Source organism: Condylostylus longicornis, unplaced genomic scaffold (genome assembly GCF_029603195.1).
Source record: "Condylostylus longicornis isolate FDR11 unplaced genomic scaffold, ASM2960319v2 ptg000148l, whole genome shotgun sequence".
NCBI classification, from domain to species: domain Eukaryota; kingdom Metazoa; phylum Arthropoda; class Insecta; order Diptera; family Dolichopodidae; genus Condylostylus; species Condylostylus longicornis.
Window position 1 is genome coordinate 894,778 of NW_026578116.1, and position 16,978 is coordinate 911,755.

Below are 16,978 nucleotides of genomic sequence, written 5' to 3' on the forward strand. Positions count from 1 at the left end.
CTGTGGTGGTGTATTGAAACAATAGATGCAATTGAGCATGAATGAATTGTCAAATAATGTCATAAAATGGAAAAAAAAAACTGTAATATTCTAAATTTAAATTAAATTTAAATAACATAATTTTACACCAAACAAATTTTTGATTTTTACTTTTGTTTAAAAATATGAACAAACAAAATTATTGTAGTTTTTTGGTGGTATACCGCAATGTCATACCAAATATGCAAAAAAAAATTTTTTTTTATAGAATATGGAAATTTATTTTATTCTATTTATATAAAATTTTATATTGTCGGAATATTAAAGATTACAAAATAATAATAATAACAATATGTAAAACTTATAATTAAATTTTAAATACCAAATATAGCAGATTTAAGAAAAACGAATTTAATTAATTACACTGAAAGAAAAATTATTTTTAAAATATTCAATTTGTTATTGTCTAGTTGCAAAATGAGGCAACTTGATAATAACAAGTATAAAATAATTGTAATATATTGAAAAATTATGGTTTAGAGCAAAATTCATGACAATGCAACAACAAATATACGCAATTATTTTGTATGCCCCCTCCCCCTTTCGTTGTGAGCCCACTGTTTGAGAATCGCTGAATTAAAGGAATCTGATTGCATATCAACCATTCTGTATTATTATTTACCCACAAACAATTTAAATAAGTTGTATTATTATTTGTATTAAAATTATTTAAAATTATAGCAAGATTATAAATTTTCATCTCAAAAGTTTGTTTCTGCCCCAATTTTTATAGTTTTTCAACAATTCAAAAAATAATATTCACGAGAATTATTAATGATTAGGTGTCGGTATCAAAAATTTGTCATTTACGTGTTCTGTCAGATTATCTGGCACAACAATTTTTTTTGACCATTTCTTATTCATTAATAGATTTTGTTATGTCATTATAATATTATAAGATTGAGCGTGTTTATTTTGTAATTTATTCAAAAATACTTTCAATTTGTTTACACTTTAAAATAATATTAAAAATATTCTATTAAATATCAATTTTAATACTATATAAAATTTAAATATCAAAAGATTTTCAAATGTTTGCAATCATTATTTATTTATTTATTTTTTTTTGTGTGTGTATACAAAACATTAAAAATTTTACATAAAAATGCTTAAATTAAAAAAAAAAAGTCAAATAATTTGTATAAAATATAATAGATTTATGTATTTTTTAAATTAGAGTATGTTTGAATGGGTGTCGTAGCAAAGTTAGTTTTGACATTTATATAACTATTATGTACTTTACACAGGGTGTCTTTTATCAAAGTGCAGTGCAAATATAGCCTCTCATGAGTAGACCAAACGATCGCATCAAGTTTTTTTTTGGGATTTTATAAAACTTTTTGGTGATTTTTTTTTCAACATGCAAACTTACTTTTCCTGTTTTAGTTAAAACTGTGAAACTATGATGTATTCACAATGTCACCAAGTTTATGACACTAAGATGGCCACTTCTTAGAATTCTTTCTTAGAATTAAATTCAAAACCGATCTAAGTATATTCGTTCGTCTGGCCATTTTGTTTATGAAGCACTATATTCTCAATATTTTTCGTTATTAAATTCATCAAAGGAGGCTTCATTTTTAGAAAACTTCATAATACATACATACATACATACCATTTTTAATATTTTCTTAATAAATTAAATATAAACGTTCTTAAATAAAAAAAAATCGTATTACTCACATTTTAAAAATCCTGAATAATTAATTTTTTGTCATTATATTTTATAAAGTAATCTACATAAAAAAGATTTTAGATAATATACCAGTAAAAAAAATTAAAAGAAAATCCATTAGTAATGTGACAATTCGCCTTAAATTTTATTCTTCATTTTTATTTTTTGTTTGCGGTTAATCAATAACAATTTATCATTTTAGATATTTTTCATGTATATATATCTGATATATGTGTATATACATATGTATATTTAATTAATGTTAACATACCAATTGTGTTGAAGTTTAAGAAATTCCTTTTTGAAAACAAGAGCCCAAATAACTGAATAAATTGTGTAAGTATTAAATATATAGATATTTATTAAATACTATGGCCCCCTATATAATGTACTCCCACTATATTATTTTGGAAAATTATATTCTAATATAATGTAAAGAATAATATGAATAAAAATCAAAAAGGCGGTCATAGACCTAGATACTAAATATTTTTACATTATATAACATAACAAGAATATTATTACCCACAATTTTTACTTTTCATTTTGAACTTATTGCTCTCTTTTGTTGTAAATATATATAGAAATCACCATCATCATTAATTGCTATGTATGTATACGCTTACATTATACGTACGTCCTTGTTATTAATAGTTAAAAGTCAATAAAAATTTTTACGAGTTCAACAACGACAAAAAAACAAAAAAAATGGAAAACTATCAATACTTAACATTTTTATTATTTTGATGCCATTTTATACAAAAATAACTTTTACTATGAAAAAGGAATCAGAAAAAAAGTAGAAAAAGAAAGGAAAAACTTGTAATAAATACTTTTGGAAGTAATAATTTTTATGAGTTTTTATATAGCCCAACAAAACAAAAAAATATTAATGTACTCAAAGATATTGTTTACGTGTATTAGATATGCCAAGAGTGTATACTTATGACATAAGTAATTACAGATTTACAAAAAAAAATACTTATTTAATGACCAACTATAATAATTTTATATGGTTTTCTAAATATGAAATTAAGACTAAAAAACAAAAAATGAAAAAAAAAAAGGAAATTTTAAGAATTTTCGATCACCCTAATAAAATTTTGTGTCTAGACTTACACATACAAAAGTTAAATGTGTATATTTGTAACTATAATGCATACACATATACACATATAAACAAACACAATAAAATTATAATGCCTTTATGACATTATAATGATAGCAGATTTTGTGTACGGTGAAAATAATTAATTTTTCTTAACCCGGACACCCACTTTAGGAGTAAACTCAACCCTTTCAGAGTAAGTGTAAACAATACGAGAAGTAGATGTAAATTTTCTTTTTTGTTATTAGTTTACAATAAGAAGTTGAACGGTAAATATCTTTTCGCAAAAATACCCGAAAAATATCCTTAAAGTCGTTTTGGAGCCTGAGAGACCCCTAGTGGAAGTAATTTGTAATTCGATTTGAATTATAATTTGGAAATTTATAAAACAAAGAGAAAAATTGTTTTTGCTACAATGGCATTAAAGCTCGTATTTGAGCAGTTTCCCAAAAAATACTATATAGTTGCATGCGTACAACTTGCTTTTGAATTATTTAAATTTTATTAGAAGGAATTTTGCAATTTGATGACATTGTTTTTGGATTCAAGAAAGAATCAAGATCTGTAGGGCAAGATAAAAGAAGAAGATGTGATTTTTGTCCCAGGAAAGACAAGACGATGAGAAAACATCCTTCTCATGTAAATTGTGCTTTTCGGTTATTTGCAATTTACACAGAGCACTTATTTGCCTTGATTGCGAGGATAAATTAAGAGAGTACTAATAACTGTACTAGTAACGTTAGTGCAGTAATAAATTTGGTAAATTTATTGATTATTATCCTGTGAAATGCTGGATTTTCTTTATTTGTTTTATGAAAATTTAAGAGCCTTTTCTTAATCAGACTTTAGTGTTATTATTAAAATTTGTATTTAATATATTTAGTTACTAATAATTACTGTGAACAGAGACCCCTTGTGAAAATTTATAAAATTAAAAGGTTTAACACTATTAAAATTCAATAATGTTAAACTGAAATAAAAGCGTTGTGTTATAAATCGTATAATTTCGTTATTTTGATTTCAATTATGATTAATTGAGTCACTAAAAAAAATTATCTCGTAGAAAAAATTTTATAATAAAATATAGAATAATGATTGGAAGTTATAATTTCACTTAAATTACTTAAATTTTGGGCATATTTTCCAAATTATTGAAAATTTTTCCTCAAACACCTTTAAAAAGCAAAATTCTTACAAGTTCTTGAAATTAGAACAATATAAATAAATTGTTAAATATTAAGAATTAAATAATTCTTCAGCTTGATATTTGCAAAAATATTTTATATATATTAGATGTGCTGAGCTTTAATAGTTATGACGATCACTATGTAAAATTCAGGCTGACATAAAAACAATTTTTAATAATTTTTATAGTTGATAGTTGAATTCTGTTAAGGAAATCCTTTATAATATTTTTTTCAAAATTCATGAGCTAATTATGCTGATTCTTTTTCTGGCACCCTATATATAAAATACCTTATTATAATTACATGTTGTTGAATCATTTAATTTTATGTATGTTTAGATAAAATTAAGAAATATTAAAAATTATTTTTATTAGCATTTTTTTTCCATCTTCAATATTACATACATATATTTTATAACATATAAACTTATGTGCATAATAATGTTCTTGTTTTATTATTCATATTTTGCAATGGAAATTTTATAAAATCTTATACAAAGTTGTTTGGTTTCGGGTAGGTGTATTCAGCAAAACTTTTTATAATTCAACATTAATGAATCAAAAAAAAAAATTAAGAAAAATTAAGATTCTTTTACAAATTAACTTCAATATTATAAAATGAAGGAAGTTGTACATACATTCGTACGTGCTTGCACATATTTTAGAAAATAACTGATTGAAATGTTGAAAGTATGAATATTATAAAATATACACAGTGGTGAATATTGTATTAGAATAATATGATTCTTAAAAAATCAGTAATTTTTAAAGAAACAGTCTGGTCCGTAATAATTTAACTGTAGAAGCACATAAAATCTAAAAGAAATTAGTTTCCAAAAGATAACTTTTAAATTATAGCTCTTCGGCGAACAGTTTTTATTTTCGAATTATTACGAGGATTCAATTAGAATTAAATGGCTCTGACACATAATGCTAAACCACTGTATAGAAGCATATCTATTATTATCAAATACAGAAGAGTATATGTATATGTATACATATTCATATTATGTACATATATATGGATTTGAATCTTTCCGTTCTCTATTCAACATTCTTGAATATCAATTTTCATTCCGATTCCAATTAGGTCATCATTGAATTATTATTATTACTACATGGAGTGTATTTGATTCTATTTATATCTACATATATAGAATATTTTATATACTTATATATTCGAAATATATTTTGCATTTTATTATGTGTTAAAGTTTTTCAATATCTTTCCGATTTTATTTTTATTTTTTTTTTTCATTTTATTCACATACACACCTTTATATATGTACTTGCTTATATATTTGCGTTTTTGCTTATTTCTATTTACATTTTTAATGTTGATTGACTCTATACATTCCTAAAATTCTCAACTAACCTTTAATTTATGGCTATGAAGAAAATATGCTTAGAATATTTTATCTACCTGTATAATGGAATTTGAACAGTTATTATTAATGGTATATAATATGTATATGGTAGTTTTTGCCATAACTAAGCGGATAGTTATTTTTGAAAATATTTTTGAATTATTCATTTATAATAATAATTGAAATTATTAGAGTTACCATATTTTAGTATAAATAATATTTACGGGATGAGAATAATGAATTTACAAATACATGTTACGTGGAAGTGATAACAATAAGAATTAATAAGAATTAATAAGAATCTATATTTCAAATCTGGAACTTCTATAGCTTGAATTCTGTAATTATTGGATGAACCTTCGACCTAGAGAAAGATTCGAGTTAGGGATACTACAATATAGGAAAATCTCTTTCAAAATGCTTAGTTAAAATAAATAATATGGTAGCTCTAATTAAAGAAAAATTTGTCTTACTTATAGAGAGACCGAGATAGCACAATTTGACAACAATTTACCTTTACTTTTTTTGGAAGCTAGAGTTTATGTTGAAATTTTCAGTAATAGTTTTTCGTAATTTGGACATTTAATTTGAAGTCAAAAGAAATTTAAAATTTAGTCCTTTTATTTTGCTCCTTTAAACATAATTTTGAGGAAACTGGTCACTCTTAAATTTTTTTTTATTCATATATGGGTATGAGGTTATTACTTTTAACGTTGTGCTTTAACTAGAAGTGAATTATTTTGGAAATTAATATTATTATGGTCAAGTAACTTAAATTATACATTTTTATAGAAACGAAAATACAAAAAGTGAATAACATTATTAAATTTTTTTTTTCTTTTTTTTTTTTTTACATTTTTTATTAGAAATAGAAAAAAACTTGTACTTTACTGCTGTATTATTAAATTTTAATTTTGAAAAAAAAAAAAAAATAGTGAACGTGATAAGAAATTCACTTTATAGAGAGAATGGAAGCCGTGCATATAACAAGTACTTTAAAACTTTCAAAGAAATGAATATTCGTATATAAGAAATGGTTTTCTATAGAGAAGCGATTATAAGACTTAAAAATTAAAAAAAAAATTGTATAGAAAATTTAAAAGTGAATATAGATAAAATGAACTAGCTTTATGGATAAAATTATAAAATTAAATTGAAAAATTTTCTTGAAATGTTTTTGGTTTTCTTAAGACGTAAATTTAGTTAGAATTAAATTTGGTCAGAGTTACCACTATTCAATTAATTTTAAAATTAATTAATGGCTGTGTTATCGTATTCCAACAAATTTTAAGTTTTAGTTTCCAAAGGAAAGGAAGGTACGTTTCCAAGTTTCAGATACCTATAGACGTTTTCCAGATTTTTTCTTATATGAGTATGATTACTTAATTAACAATTTATTGGCTCAATATTGTGGTGTGCCGACTTGGATGAGCGACATATTATCTGTCTTACATTCTGGAAATAAATTTTCGAAATTTTTGGTAAAAATAGTTTGTCAAAATTTGACAATGTGATAAGATCAGTTTTGAAAAATTTTCATTCAACTGTTCCCTTTAAAAGATGTGTTGTTGTATTTTGTAAACGCAAATTGGAAGCATTCTTCTATAAAATTTGTAACTGTTAATTTAGTGAGAAATTCTAAATAATGAAGACGTGTTAATTACTTATTTAGTAATGAATTTAATTCGATATATAAATTTATATTTATTTTGAAAATTGAAAATTAAATGGGAAATGTTATTTTAAGAATGCGCATGGTTTTAATATTAAAATAATATGAGAACATTTTTTTTTATTACACCACACCACAAATGCTTTGCTAGAATATAAGCAAATACACTTTGTCTATACCTAGATACGTAAGTTCATATAGTATGGATGTGTATACATAAATTTACGAGATAATAAATATTTATTGTCAAAACACCTCAATCTAATTTATTTACGATAATAAAAATTTTACTGCGTTTTCAAAGTAATAATATTATTAGCGGGGTATTGACATTTAATTTTTTTTGTTTTGTGTAATAATTAAATCCAGGGTCAAGGATGAAATAATTTCCTTTTTATTAATATTATTATTATGGACGGTATGAATATTTCATGATTTCATAAAAATTTTTTTAAATAAAGTGAAATTCATTTACTTATTAACTGTCGCAGCAATTAATGTTTTATCAATTTTTTTTTGCTGTTTTGTTGTGGCAGCTTTTCAATTATAATGTATATGAAAAAATAATAAATAATTATATGAGATAGCGACTAAAAATATTTCTTTTTTATATTTTGTTCAAAAAAATTAAAAAAAAAAAAAACACTTTTGATGTTTTCTTCTCCTAAACACATTCTATTCTTTTTTTTTCAAAGTTAAGCATTCCAAAAATTATTATTATTTATATTAATTATTATCTATTAAATATGATTGAAATTATATAGCATAGCTAATATATAAAATACTCGTATACTCGTATGATGTGGTCATCACATATTCGACTTGTATGTCACATCGTCATATGCACATAATAAATCCACTCTTATGTTAGTTTAATGAAAACTGAAGTTAAGGCAAAATTTGTTTTCTTTTACAAATTTCGAAATTTCAAATTTCAAAAAAAATGTTAGGTTTTTCATCTTGGAACGAATACAGAGATGTAATAGCGAAGCCTGATAAGGTGTTATGTTCTAATTTTCCAGAATCTTGATTGAGAATCGGAACTGAAATATAAAATTTTTGGAAAATCTATAAATTACTTTTTTAAACACATAGTTAATAACGTGAAATTGTGCTCCTATGGCGAAATTTTAAGTTGAGCGGTTTGACAAAAGTGATTATTTCTTTTTCTATTACCAAAATGCTTAAAAAAGAAACTTATTCGGTGATTATATCTTCAAATATGCTGCCGATATTTCTAGTGCTATTTTCGTTACGGTACGATTTTCGCTACCAGGAAAAACAAATTTTTCTGAAAAAAACTCTGAAATTTGATACGAAAATAATACTCCTTTTATTTTATTTAGATTGAATCAATAAAAAGTTGATTTTTTTAAAAAAATAAAATAAATTCTATTTGAATTTAAAAAGCTTTCAAAGAAAATTGGAAAAAAAATTTGAAAAAGAGGAAAATTAGCTATTAATTTTTTATTTTTACTATAATTTTATTTTTTTTTTTCTATTTTCACATCAGCTGTTATTAATTTTTTATAAATTTTGACATGAAACAGAATAAATCCTCACCCACCCATTTAAGATTTACTATATATGTATATTCATATATTCTATATATATACGTGTTAGTATGTACAAATAATATTTAAATACTTGTACACGCGAGTGAAATGTGGCATTTTTACTTATTTTATAATAGAAATACTTGGTATATATTCGAGTACATGTCAATACTTATTAACTAGTTGTGTGCTCTGTGGTCTTATAGTTTTCGTTTCATTCATTATACCCGTACGAACGTATGTTCGAAGGGTATAATAAATTTGCCTTACCGTTTGTAACGCTAAGAAATAACGGTGTTAGATATAGACTCAAGTGTATGTTTTTGATCAGCGTCAAATTCTGAGTTGATTTAGCTTTGTCTGTCCGTCCGTCCGTCCGTCCGTCCGTCCGTCCGTCCGTCCGAACGATAACTCAAAAACTAATTGAGCTAAGTTCACCAAATTTTCACAAATGATTTATTGTAGTAAGTAACCCTATTTAAATTGGACATGATCGGGGTACCGGTTCGGGTAGCTGCCATACAACTTCAAAATTTATTTGGCTATATCTCAGAAACTATAAAGGTTATGGTATTGAAATTTCACACAAACGAATATATTAGTAGGGCCAATGTCTCACATAAAAGTCGTTGAATTTACTTGGCTCCTTCTGGTACCTGCCATACAACTTGCAAAATTATTTGGCTATATTTCAGAAACTATTAAAGTTATGGTATTGAAATTTCACACAAACGAATATATTAGTAGGGCCAATATGTCACATAAAAGTCGTTGAAATTACTTGGCTCCTTCTGGTACCTGCCATATAACTTCAAAAGTTATTTGGCTATATCTCAGAAACTATAAAAGCTGTGATATTGAGATTTCACACAAGTGAATATATTAGTAGGGCCGATGTGTCTCGTAAAAGTCGTTGAAATTACTTGGCTCCTTCTGGTACCTGCCATACAACTTCAAAAGTTATTTGACTATATTTGAGAAACTATTAAAGCTATGGTATTGACATTTCACACAAACGAAAATATTAGTAGGACCAATGTGTCTCATAAAAGGTGTTGAAATTACTTGGCTCCTTCTGGTACCTGCCATACAACTTCAAAAGTTATTTGACTATATCTCAGAAACTATAAAAGCTGTGATATTGAGATTTCACACAAGTGAATATATTAGTAGGGCCGATGTGCTTGATAAAATTCGCTAAAATTTCTTGGCTCTTTCTGGTAGCTGCCATACAACATCAATAGTAGTTTGGCACAACCAGTATTTTGAATAACACAAAGTACTGAAATTTTGCATAAATTAATATGGTAATACGGCAACTTAAAGTCATAGTCTGCCCCATAGTTACTTATGGCACATTAGTTATTCGCACATACGATAACAAATTCGTACGGGTATCACAGAGTTGACAAGGTCAACTCTATTTTTTTTCTCGTTTTATATTATAGTTTTACGAGAATATAATAGATTTGAGTTTAAATGTAAGTATGTATGCAAAATTAATGGTGAATAAAAAAAAAATAGTTGTTTGATGAGCACAATTTAAATTTTGTTTGACGAAAACGTGAATTATGACAAAAACGAAAATTCTTTTTTAGCAAAGTATTAATTTTGAATCATGTTAGAATTTGGTTTAAATCAGATATTTTTTTTAACTTTTTAAACAAGGAACCAAAATTTTATGAAAAATGTTTCACATCCTTCCATAAATTTCCATTTGAAAAATGTTTTCTCTCACACCTAATTATTTTTAATCAATTCTCATGGAACTTTATACCAGAATTTCATTTACAGGGGCTGTTTTCGATTAGCTTCTGAACTACATTGGGAATCTATTTTACAATATACATTTTTGATTACTTTCGCGATTTGGTTAGATTTTTATAATCAATAAATTTCCTTGAAATTTGGTATTTTGTTCTTGTGCATTGATAGTACAAAATATTATAGGCCCTCTTTGTCAAAATTGGATCCAATATGTTAGATTTTTTACAATTTTATTTTATTTTTTGCATTTTTATTTACTGATCATACCCTCCTGTTAAACTAAGAAAGCGTCTATGTATGTATATAATTTATAGAAATTTTTAAATATTACTAAGAAAATAAAGAATGCAGTCGTTAATGTTGTATTGTCAAATTATAGTTCTTTAAAGTTAAGTGCTCAGACAGACATGCAATTATCAATTTTACAATTACTGCTTGAATGTAGAATTGATACACGCACATCTAACCAACTAAACTATTACGTCAATTCAAACCAAATGCGTTAAATAAAAAATTGCAATCAATTTGTAAAAAATTATAAACTTTTTGGTTGCTTAATTGCATGCGACACCATAGAGTTTGCATGTGTACGCGTTTGAATTAAAATTTATGGAATACTAAGCAATCAAAAAGTTGCAAAACTAAAAATTGCATGTCAATCTGAGCCCTAAGTGTACATATAGCAGCAAATCGATTATACATGTTAGTGACAGGGTTTTTATTTACATTATAATTACCTACATTATTTCAATTAAGTAAAGGTATGTAAGTGTGTATATTAACTACAGCATAATTAGAAGATTCTTACATTGTATGTCTAACCTTAATATAAATACATGCTGTTCCCTTTATTTACATATTATTATATCCATAAATACTTTTGTATATATCACATATGTGTACAACACTGTATATTACAGGTCACGTACATATATGTATGTTTGTATAAAAAAATTAAAAACTAAATTATATATTTTAAAAATTTTTATTTAAAGTTCATTTGAATTTGATGAACACCGAATATTATTTACATAATAATTATTATTGTATAACCACATATGTGCCGCCTATAGTACGTTCGTATATTTTAGACTTTAGAGTATTAAACGATGAAGAAGTGTAAAAGACTAAGAAAATCACACACATTTGGCGTGACGTGTCTGTATATTAATAATTATAGTGTTTATATTACGCTAAAAAAAAAAAAAAAACCCAAAAAAAAAAAAAGAAATAAAAAATAGACAAAGTAGAAATTTGTTTTTTTTTCATTTTATCTATTTTTAGAATTGGTTTTTGCAAAAACATGACGTATGCCAATAGTAGCGAAGTTTATTGGACAAATTTGCAAAAAAAAAAAAGAAAAAAAATTTTTAAACTTTTTTGTTTTTGGTTTTTTTTTTTGTTGTATTTTTTTTTGGCTGAGAAGTTCATGGAAAATTGAAAAATTTTGAACATGCTGTGTAGTGTGTACGTTTTAGAGTTTTGTAGGGTATGATCAATGATGTTGTTTTTTTAATGACAAATAAAGAATTGTTTACTGTTATCTTATAAGTTTATTCGATTATTTAAGCAAATTACATATGTATGTAGCTACTGCATACATAAATGTACATTAAATTAGTTTTGATTAAAATTAAAATTTAATACTGTCTTGTATCTTGTCTATGCCAAACAAAATCCATAATTTGCACAAAATGAGTACCTATGTATGTATGTACAAAATGCCTACGATTATCTCCACGTTAAATGGGGAGATTTATATCAATTAAGAATACTAAATTCTTTACATTATAGACTACATGTATATGTTTGTACATAATTATTTCGCATGTAAGTATCTAATGAAAAGTAGTACTTGAAATTGAGTTTTTTTTTTTGCAAATCGGAACTTTATAGCCTTTATTTGCTAATTTAATCTTTTAGTTTGTCATTTGAACTATGTAGGTATTTCTGAACAAAAAAAAAACAATTTCTATTTGATTTTTTTTATATACATGTACTATATATGCAGTTCACACAAACATAAATATACATATTAAGCGTTTAAGGCAGACACATTTTCATTTTTAATCGATTTTGAGAGACTCATATACGAAATCTCACTTTTTATCTTGTTTGAGCATAATGAGCGTTCAAAACAGACTTAATATTATTTTTTAACCTTACTTAGACAATATGCGTAGATATGTACGTATTTCCTATTTTAATTTTAATTACTTATAGACATTATCAATTTTATTTTTCGTGAACTTTTGCGAAAAATTATTCATTATAAATTTTTTCAAAATATTTTAGTAAAAAAACCACGTACGATATTATACGAGCAGCCAAAAACCTGTTTGATTAGATAAAGCGCCTTTGCTTAGGCAAATTATTTGAAAATATTGTATGATACTACAAAGCAATTTAATATTCATATTTAAGATAAGGTATTTTATCTTTTTTATTCGATTTAAAAACTTATATTGAACCGGACATTAATTGGGGTATTATGGAATAATATCAACTTTATATAGTGGCTATGTAATAAATTAAAATTAAAAATTTTTTTTAAATTAAATACCTTCAAAATTGATACATACATGTGTACATGCTATATATAAAATAATAATTATAAAAATCCATTTGCTTTAAAATAGAACGCACTTGTAGTAATTTTTGGTCTACCCAATGTCTCCGATCTATATTGACACAATTAAAAATGTTGATTTATATACGCAAGTGTTGAAAGTATTAGATTGTTGAAAACATATTGGCATACATATTTAACTTAACAAATTGATGGATTTTTTAAGAAGATGTGAAAAAAATGAATTTTTGATAGAAAATTATAAAAAACTGTTAATGAGCTAATTATATTTTGTACATTAATGTTAAACAGTCTAATTTCAATTAAATAGAGAACTGAATTATTCCATTGAATAAAATATTTATGTATTATTTTGTAAAAATATGTGTAATCAAAAATATTTGAACTATTTTATTAAGCGGTCATTTAACTACAAGTTAATAATTAGACAGAAATGTGAATATAATAGTGTAGCATATTGTAGTACAGATAGAATGTGAAATATATGTAAATGTAAAAAATTATACTATATTTATTATTCATATTGTGTATAGTGTTAGTTTGTGCGCGTATAAAATGACGTAAGTGTATTTAATTTGATAATACATGCATAGCTTATATTCAATTAATTTGTATGACATCATGAAAATTTTATGAAAAATTTTAATTTTCTTTTTAGAGGGAAAGCTTTAATTCATTTTAAGTTTAATAGTGTTTTTAATATATTTAATATTGCATGCACAAATACACATAGCACATAATATGCGTGGGTAATATGAGATTTTATGTGATTTATTAATACCATCTATTTGTTCTAAAATTTTTCTACGATATGCTCGATATTTTATGTATTTAAAAACGGCAGCTATCCGAAAATAATCAAGTTAAATAATAATTTATAAACCAAGTTACATTTTTTTTTACAAGAGTCTTTTAGTTTTGGGCACATTACATAAGTTTGTTTTAACAAAACTATTACTTACATCGTCCATTCCATTTGTTGCAAGTACACTATAAGTTAGAATCATACTACTTATATCCAAAAAATAAAATGGCTCCGGAAAATTAAATGAATATTCTCGTTTTTTTAACTTACCTAAAATGAAAATAAACAGAAAAAGAATAATTAATGTAAAAGATAGTTTTAAAGTAAAAAAAAAAAAATATTTATTTTTTATTGTAAAAATTTAAGCAAAATTATTAGAAAATGAATACAAGCTGGAATAACCGACAAATTTGTTTTATTTGTATAGAATTTTTTGAAAAAATTCTTTTATTTATTGTGTTAATTAAGAAAAATTTTCACCTGATTCATAGCGCACAATATTGCATTTTTCTTAAAGTTTAAATTATTGTTTCCAGTTAATACGAATTGGAAACTCACAAACCATTTATTTATTTTCTCTTGACAATTCAGTTGTACTATCAAAATTTTTCGATTTTTTTTGCTTCTCTCAGTTTTTATTAAACACCAATTTAAAAAAATATTAATTCTCACTTCTTATGAAATTTTCAAAATATTAAAAAATTGTGCTTATTAGTTTATTTCGGTCTGTCTGTTTGTCTGTTTCTAGATTTTATAAATTTATATATAGAAAGAATGTGAATTGTTTATTTTACAGTAAAGTAATATCGTCGAGCATCGCTATAAGAAAATCGTCGTCGGATTGAACATTATCATAAACTTTAATTTTTCACAATCTTAACATCATTTTTCTTTTTAGATCACAAAACAAACTGTACTGTTCCGAAAGCATTATATGGCTAATTTTATTAGAAGTTCGAAAAAATTGTTTTTGTATTTTGCTCACTACGCGAAGTTTGTTGAATAATCAGTAACTCATTTCTTGTTTACCCGTATTAAACTTCGGTACAAAAAGGCTTTTTATAAGAAGACACATTTTTAAATTCTAGCCAACATAATAAATTAATCATGTAATTAAATCACTTCTCTTAATTTTTGCTCTTCTCCTGAGTGTATGCTTCATTGTATAATGAAATGATGCATCATTTAAAATTGGCTTTTTTCAATTTTGCTGTGAAATGTGCTATTTAATATAAAATTTATTTGATTCGAAATTTTAATATTCGCATAAAATTTTATAAATTGCTGCACGCATTTTACATAAATAACTTTCCTCTATATATACTATTTAAGTGGCCATTAAATTTTATATCTTTAAGATTATGTTATTATTAATATCCCTAAAGGCATCTATGCCCCATATTTTTAATTTATATGCGAGTATCTACTTATCATTTTAGTACGCATACATTTACAAACTAATTTTTTCCTTTTCCAAATAATTTTAATTATGATAATTGTTGCTGAACTACTTTTTTCACATTTGCAAATCTATTATATTAAAATGTCCAGAACGAATGCATTTATACATGTATGTAATATTATGTAAATTGTGTATACATATATAAAATAAAAAAATTTAAATGAAATTAAAACAGAAAAAAAAAAATCTATTTATACTTTGGATTAAATACTTTATAGGCATAATATTTATAAGAGTCTGAAAAACTTTCCCACTGGATATTGTAATTTGTAGAAATTAAAAGAAAAAAAAAAATAAAAAATTGGAACAAAAAATTGCATATTGTATATAATCTCTTTAAATTATATTATTTAAGCTAATTTATGAATTCAAACAAAAGTGCACATTAAAATATTTAATTGCTGGAGGCTATACTTTAGTAATTAATCTACTTTACATAATATTATAGTAATACAATATAAAATTTCAATACATCTATTAAAATATACTTATTACTATAAAAAATATTCGAAGTAAAAGATTAAATAAAACGGTAAGGATTTTTATAATTTTGTAAATTTAATTGGTTTTCATGAATATAGATTGTGTAATGAATCAAAGCATACATCCATAATTGAAATTGTTGAGCTTATTGAATTTTAATAATTTAAAATAGAATATAGCACTTAATCCTCTTTTCGGGCTGGTTATATACAATCAAAAATTAAGAACTGCTAGCTTTAAAAAAAAAGTTGTTTATTGAAATTTAACTTAATTTACTACTATAGACTGAAATCCATTAATAACAAAAATTAGTGGTTCCCAAAATAAATAATAATTTTGTCTTCGTTGAACAATGGTGCCATTTGAAACCATTCTCAACTATCCTTGAAGAGCATGGATACTTAAATAATTAAGTATTAATTGCGTGACATTTTGTAAAAGCATTCTCGACATTAAAATGTTAAGCTTATCCAGTGAGAAACATGTGTAGGTATAAACAATAAATTCTCAGTTTTTGATTTATTTTGACCTTAGCTGTAGTTACTGTTCATATTGGAAGTAACTTGTTTATTGGGAGAGTAAAATATTGTCTTAAACAGAACACAACCTACCAAAATTACTGATTCTGAGAAAAATTGTAACTAAAGCAAAAATTGCATATTTTCTCGTAATTTAATTTTTTAACATTGAATATTAGCGTATTTTTACAAATTGTTAATAACGGATTTGAAATTTCATTTTGTGAGAACAGAAAAAATTTCCCTATGATGTCTCTATGGTGTCAAAAATATATTATAACATCCATATTTCTGATCTCGTATGCATACATACGCGAAATAGGAATTAAAATTATTTCACGAAATTTTTATCCTTGATCTAATTTGCAAATATTATATAATAACTATTACAGTATCAACCGGTATGCGTCTAAAAAAAAATGAAAATAATAAAACTATAGAATTCATTTTGCCCGCACAATACAACTGATGAATGACTTTTTCTGTAATATTTGATTTCAACTCATTTAATTTGATTTCATGATGGTTGATATTTAAATTGTAATAAAAATTATAGCAATATTGATCAACAAATTATGCATATTTTATGTTACAAATCAAATCATACTCGTATAAGAAGCACCAATATATTCGGAAGAAATATTTAGTAGAAGTAGAGATTCGGTAAATTTTATTTGAGCAACAAAAGTCCTATATGTACCTACAATTATGAAAAGTTTCGGTTGAGCAATTTAACTGAGGTTTTAAGCA

At 24.5% G+C, this 16,978-nt stretch overlaps 1 protein-coding gene across 3 annotated transcripts in view; it reads right to left on the minus strand.

Annotated features, from left to right (window-relative positions):
* LOC129615803 (protein alan shepard-like) overlaps positions 1-14,045 on the minus strand; it is a 160,979-nt gene extending 146,934 nt beyond the window's left edge. For all 3 annotated transcript variants that reach the window (XM_055531183.1, XM_055531181.1, XM_055531182.1), the window contains exon 1: positions 13,923-14,045. In XM_055531183.1, coding sequence (XP_055387158.1) covers positions 13,923-13,967 — 45 coding nt within the window. In that variant the 5' untranslated portion in view covers positions 13,968-14,045. The remainder of the gene's footprint in view (positions 1-13,922) is intronic.
* Between the last annotated feature and the right edge of the window lie 2,933 nt (positions 14,046-16,978).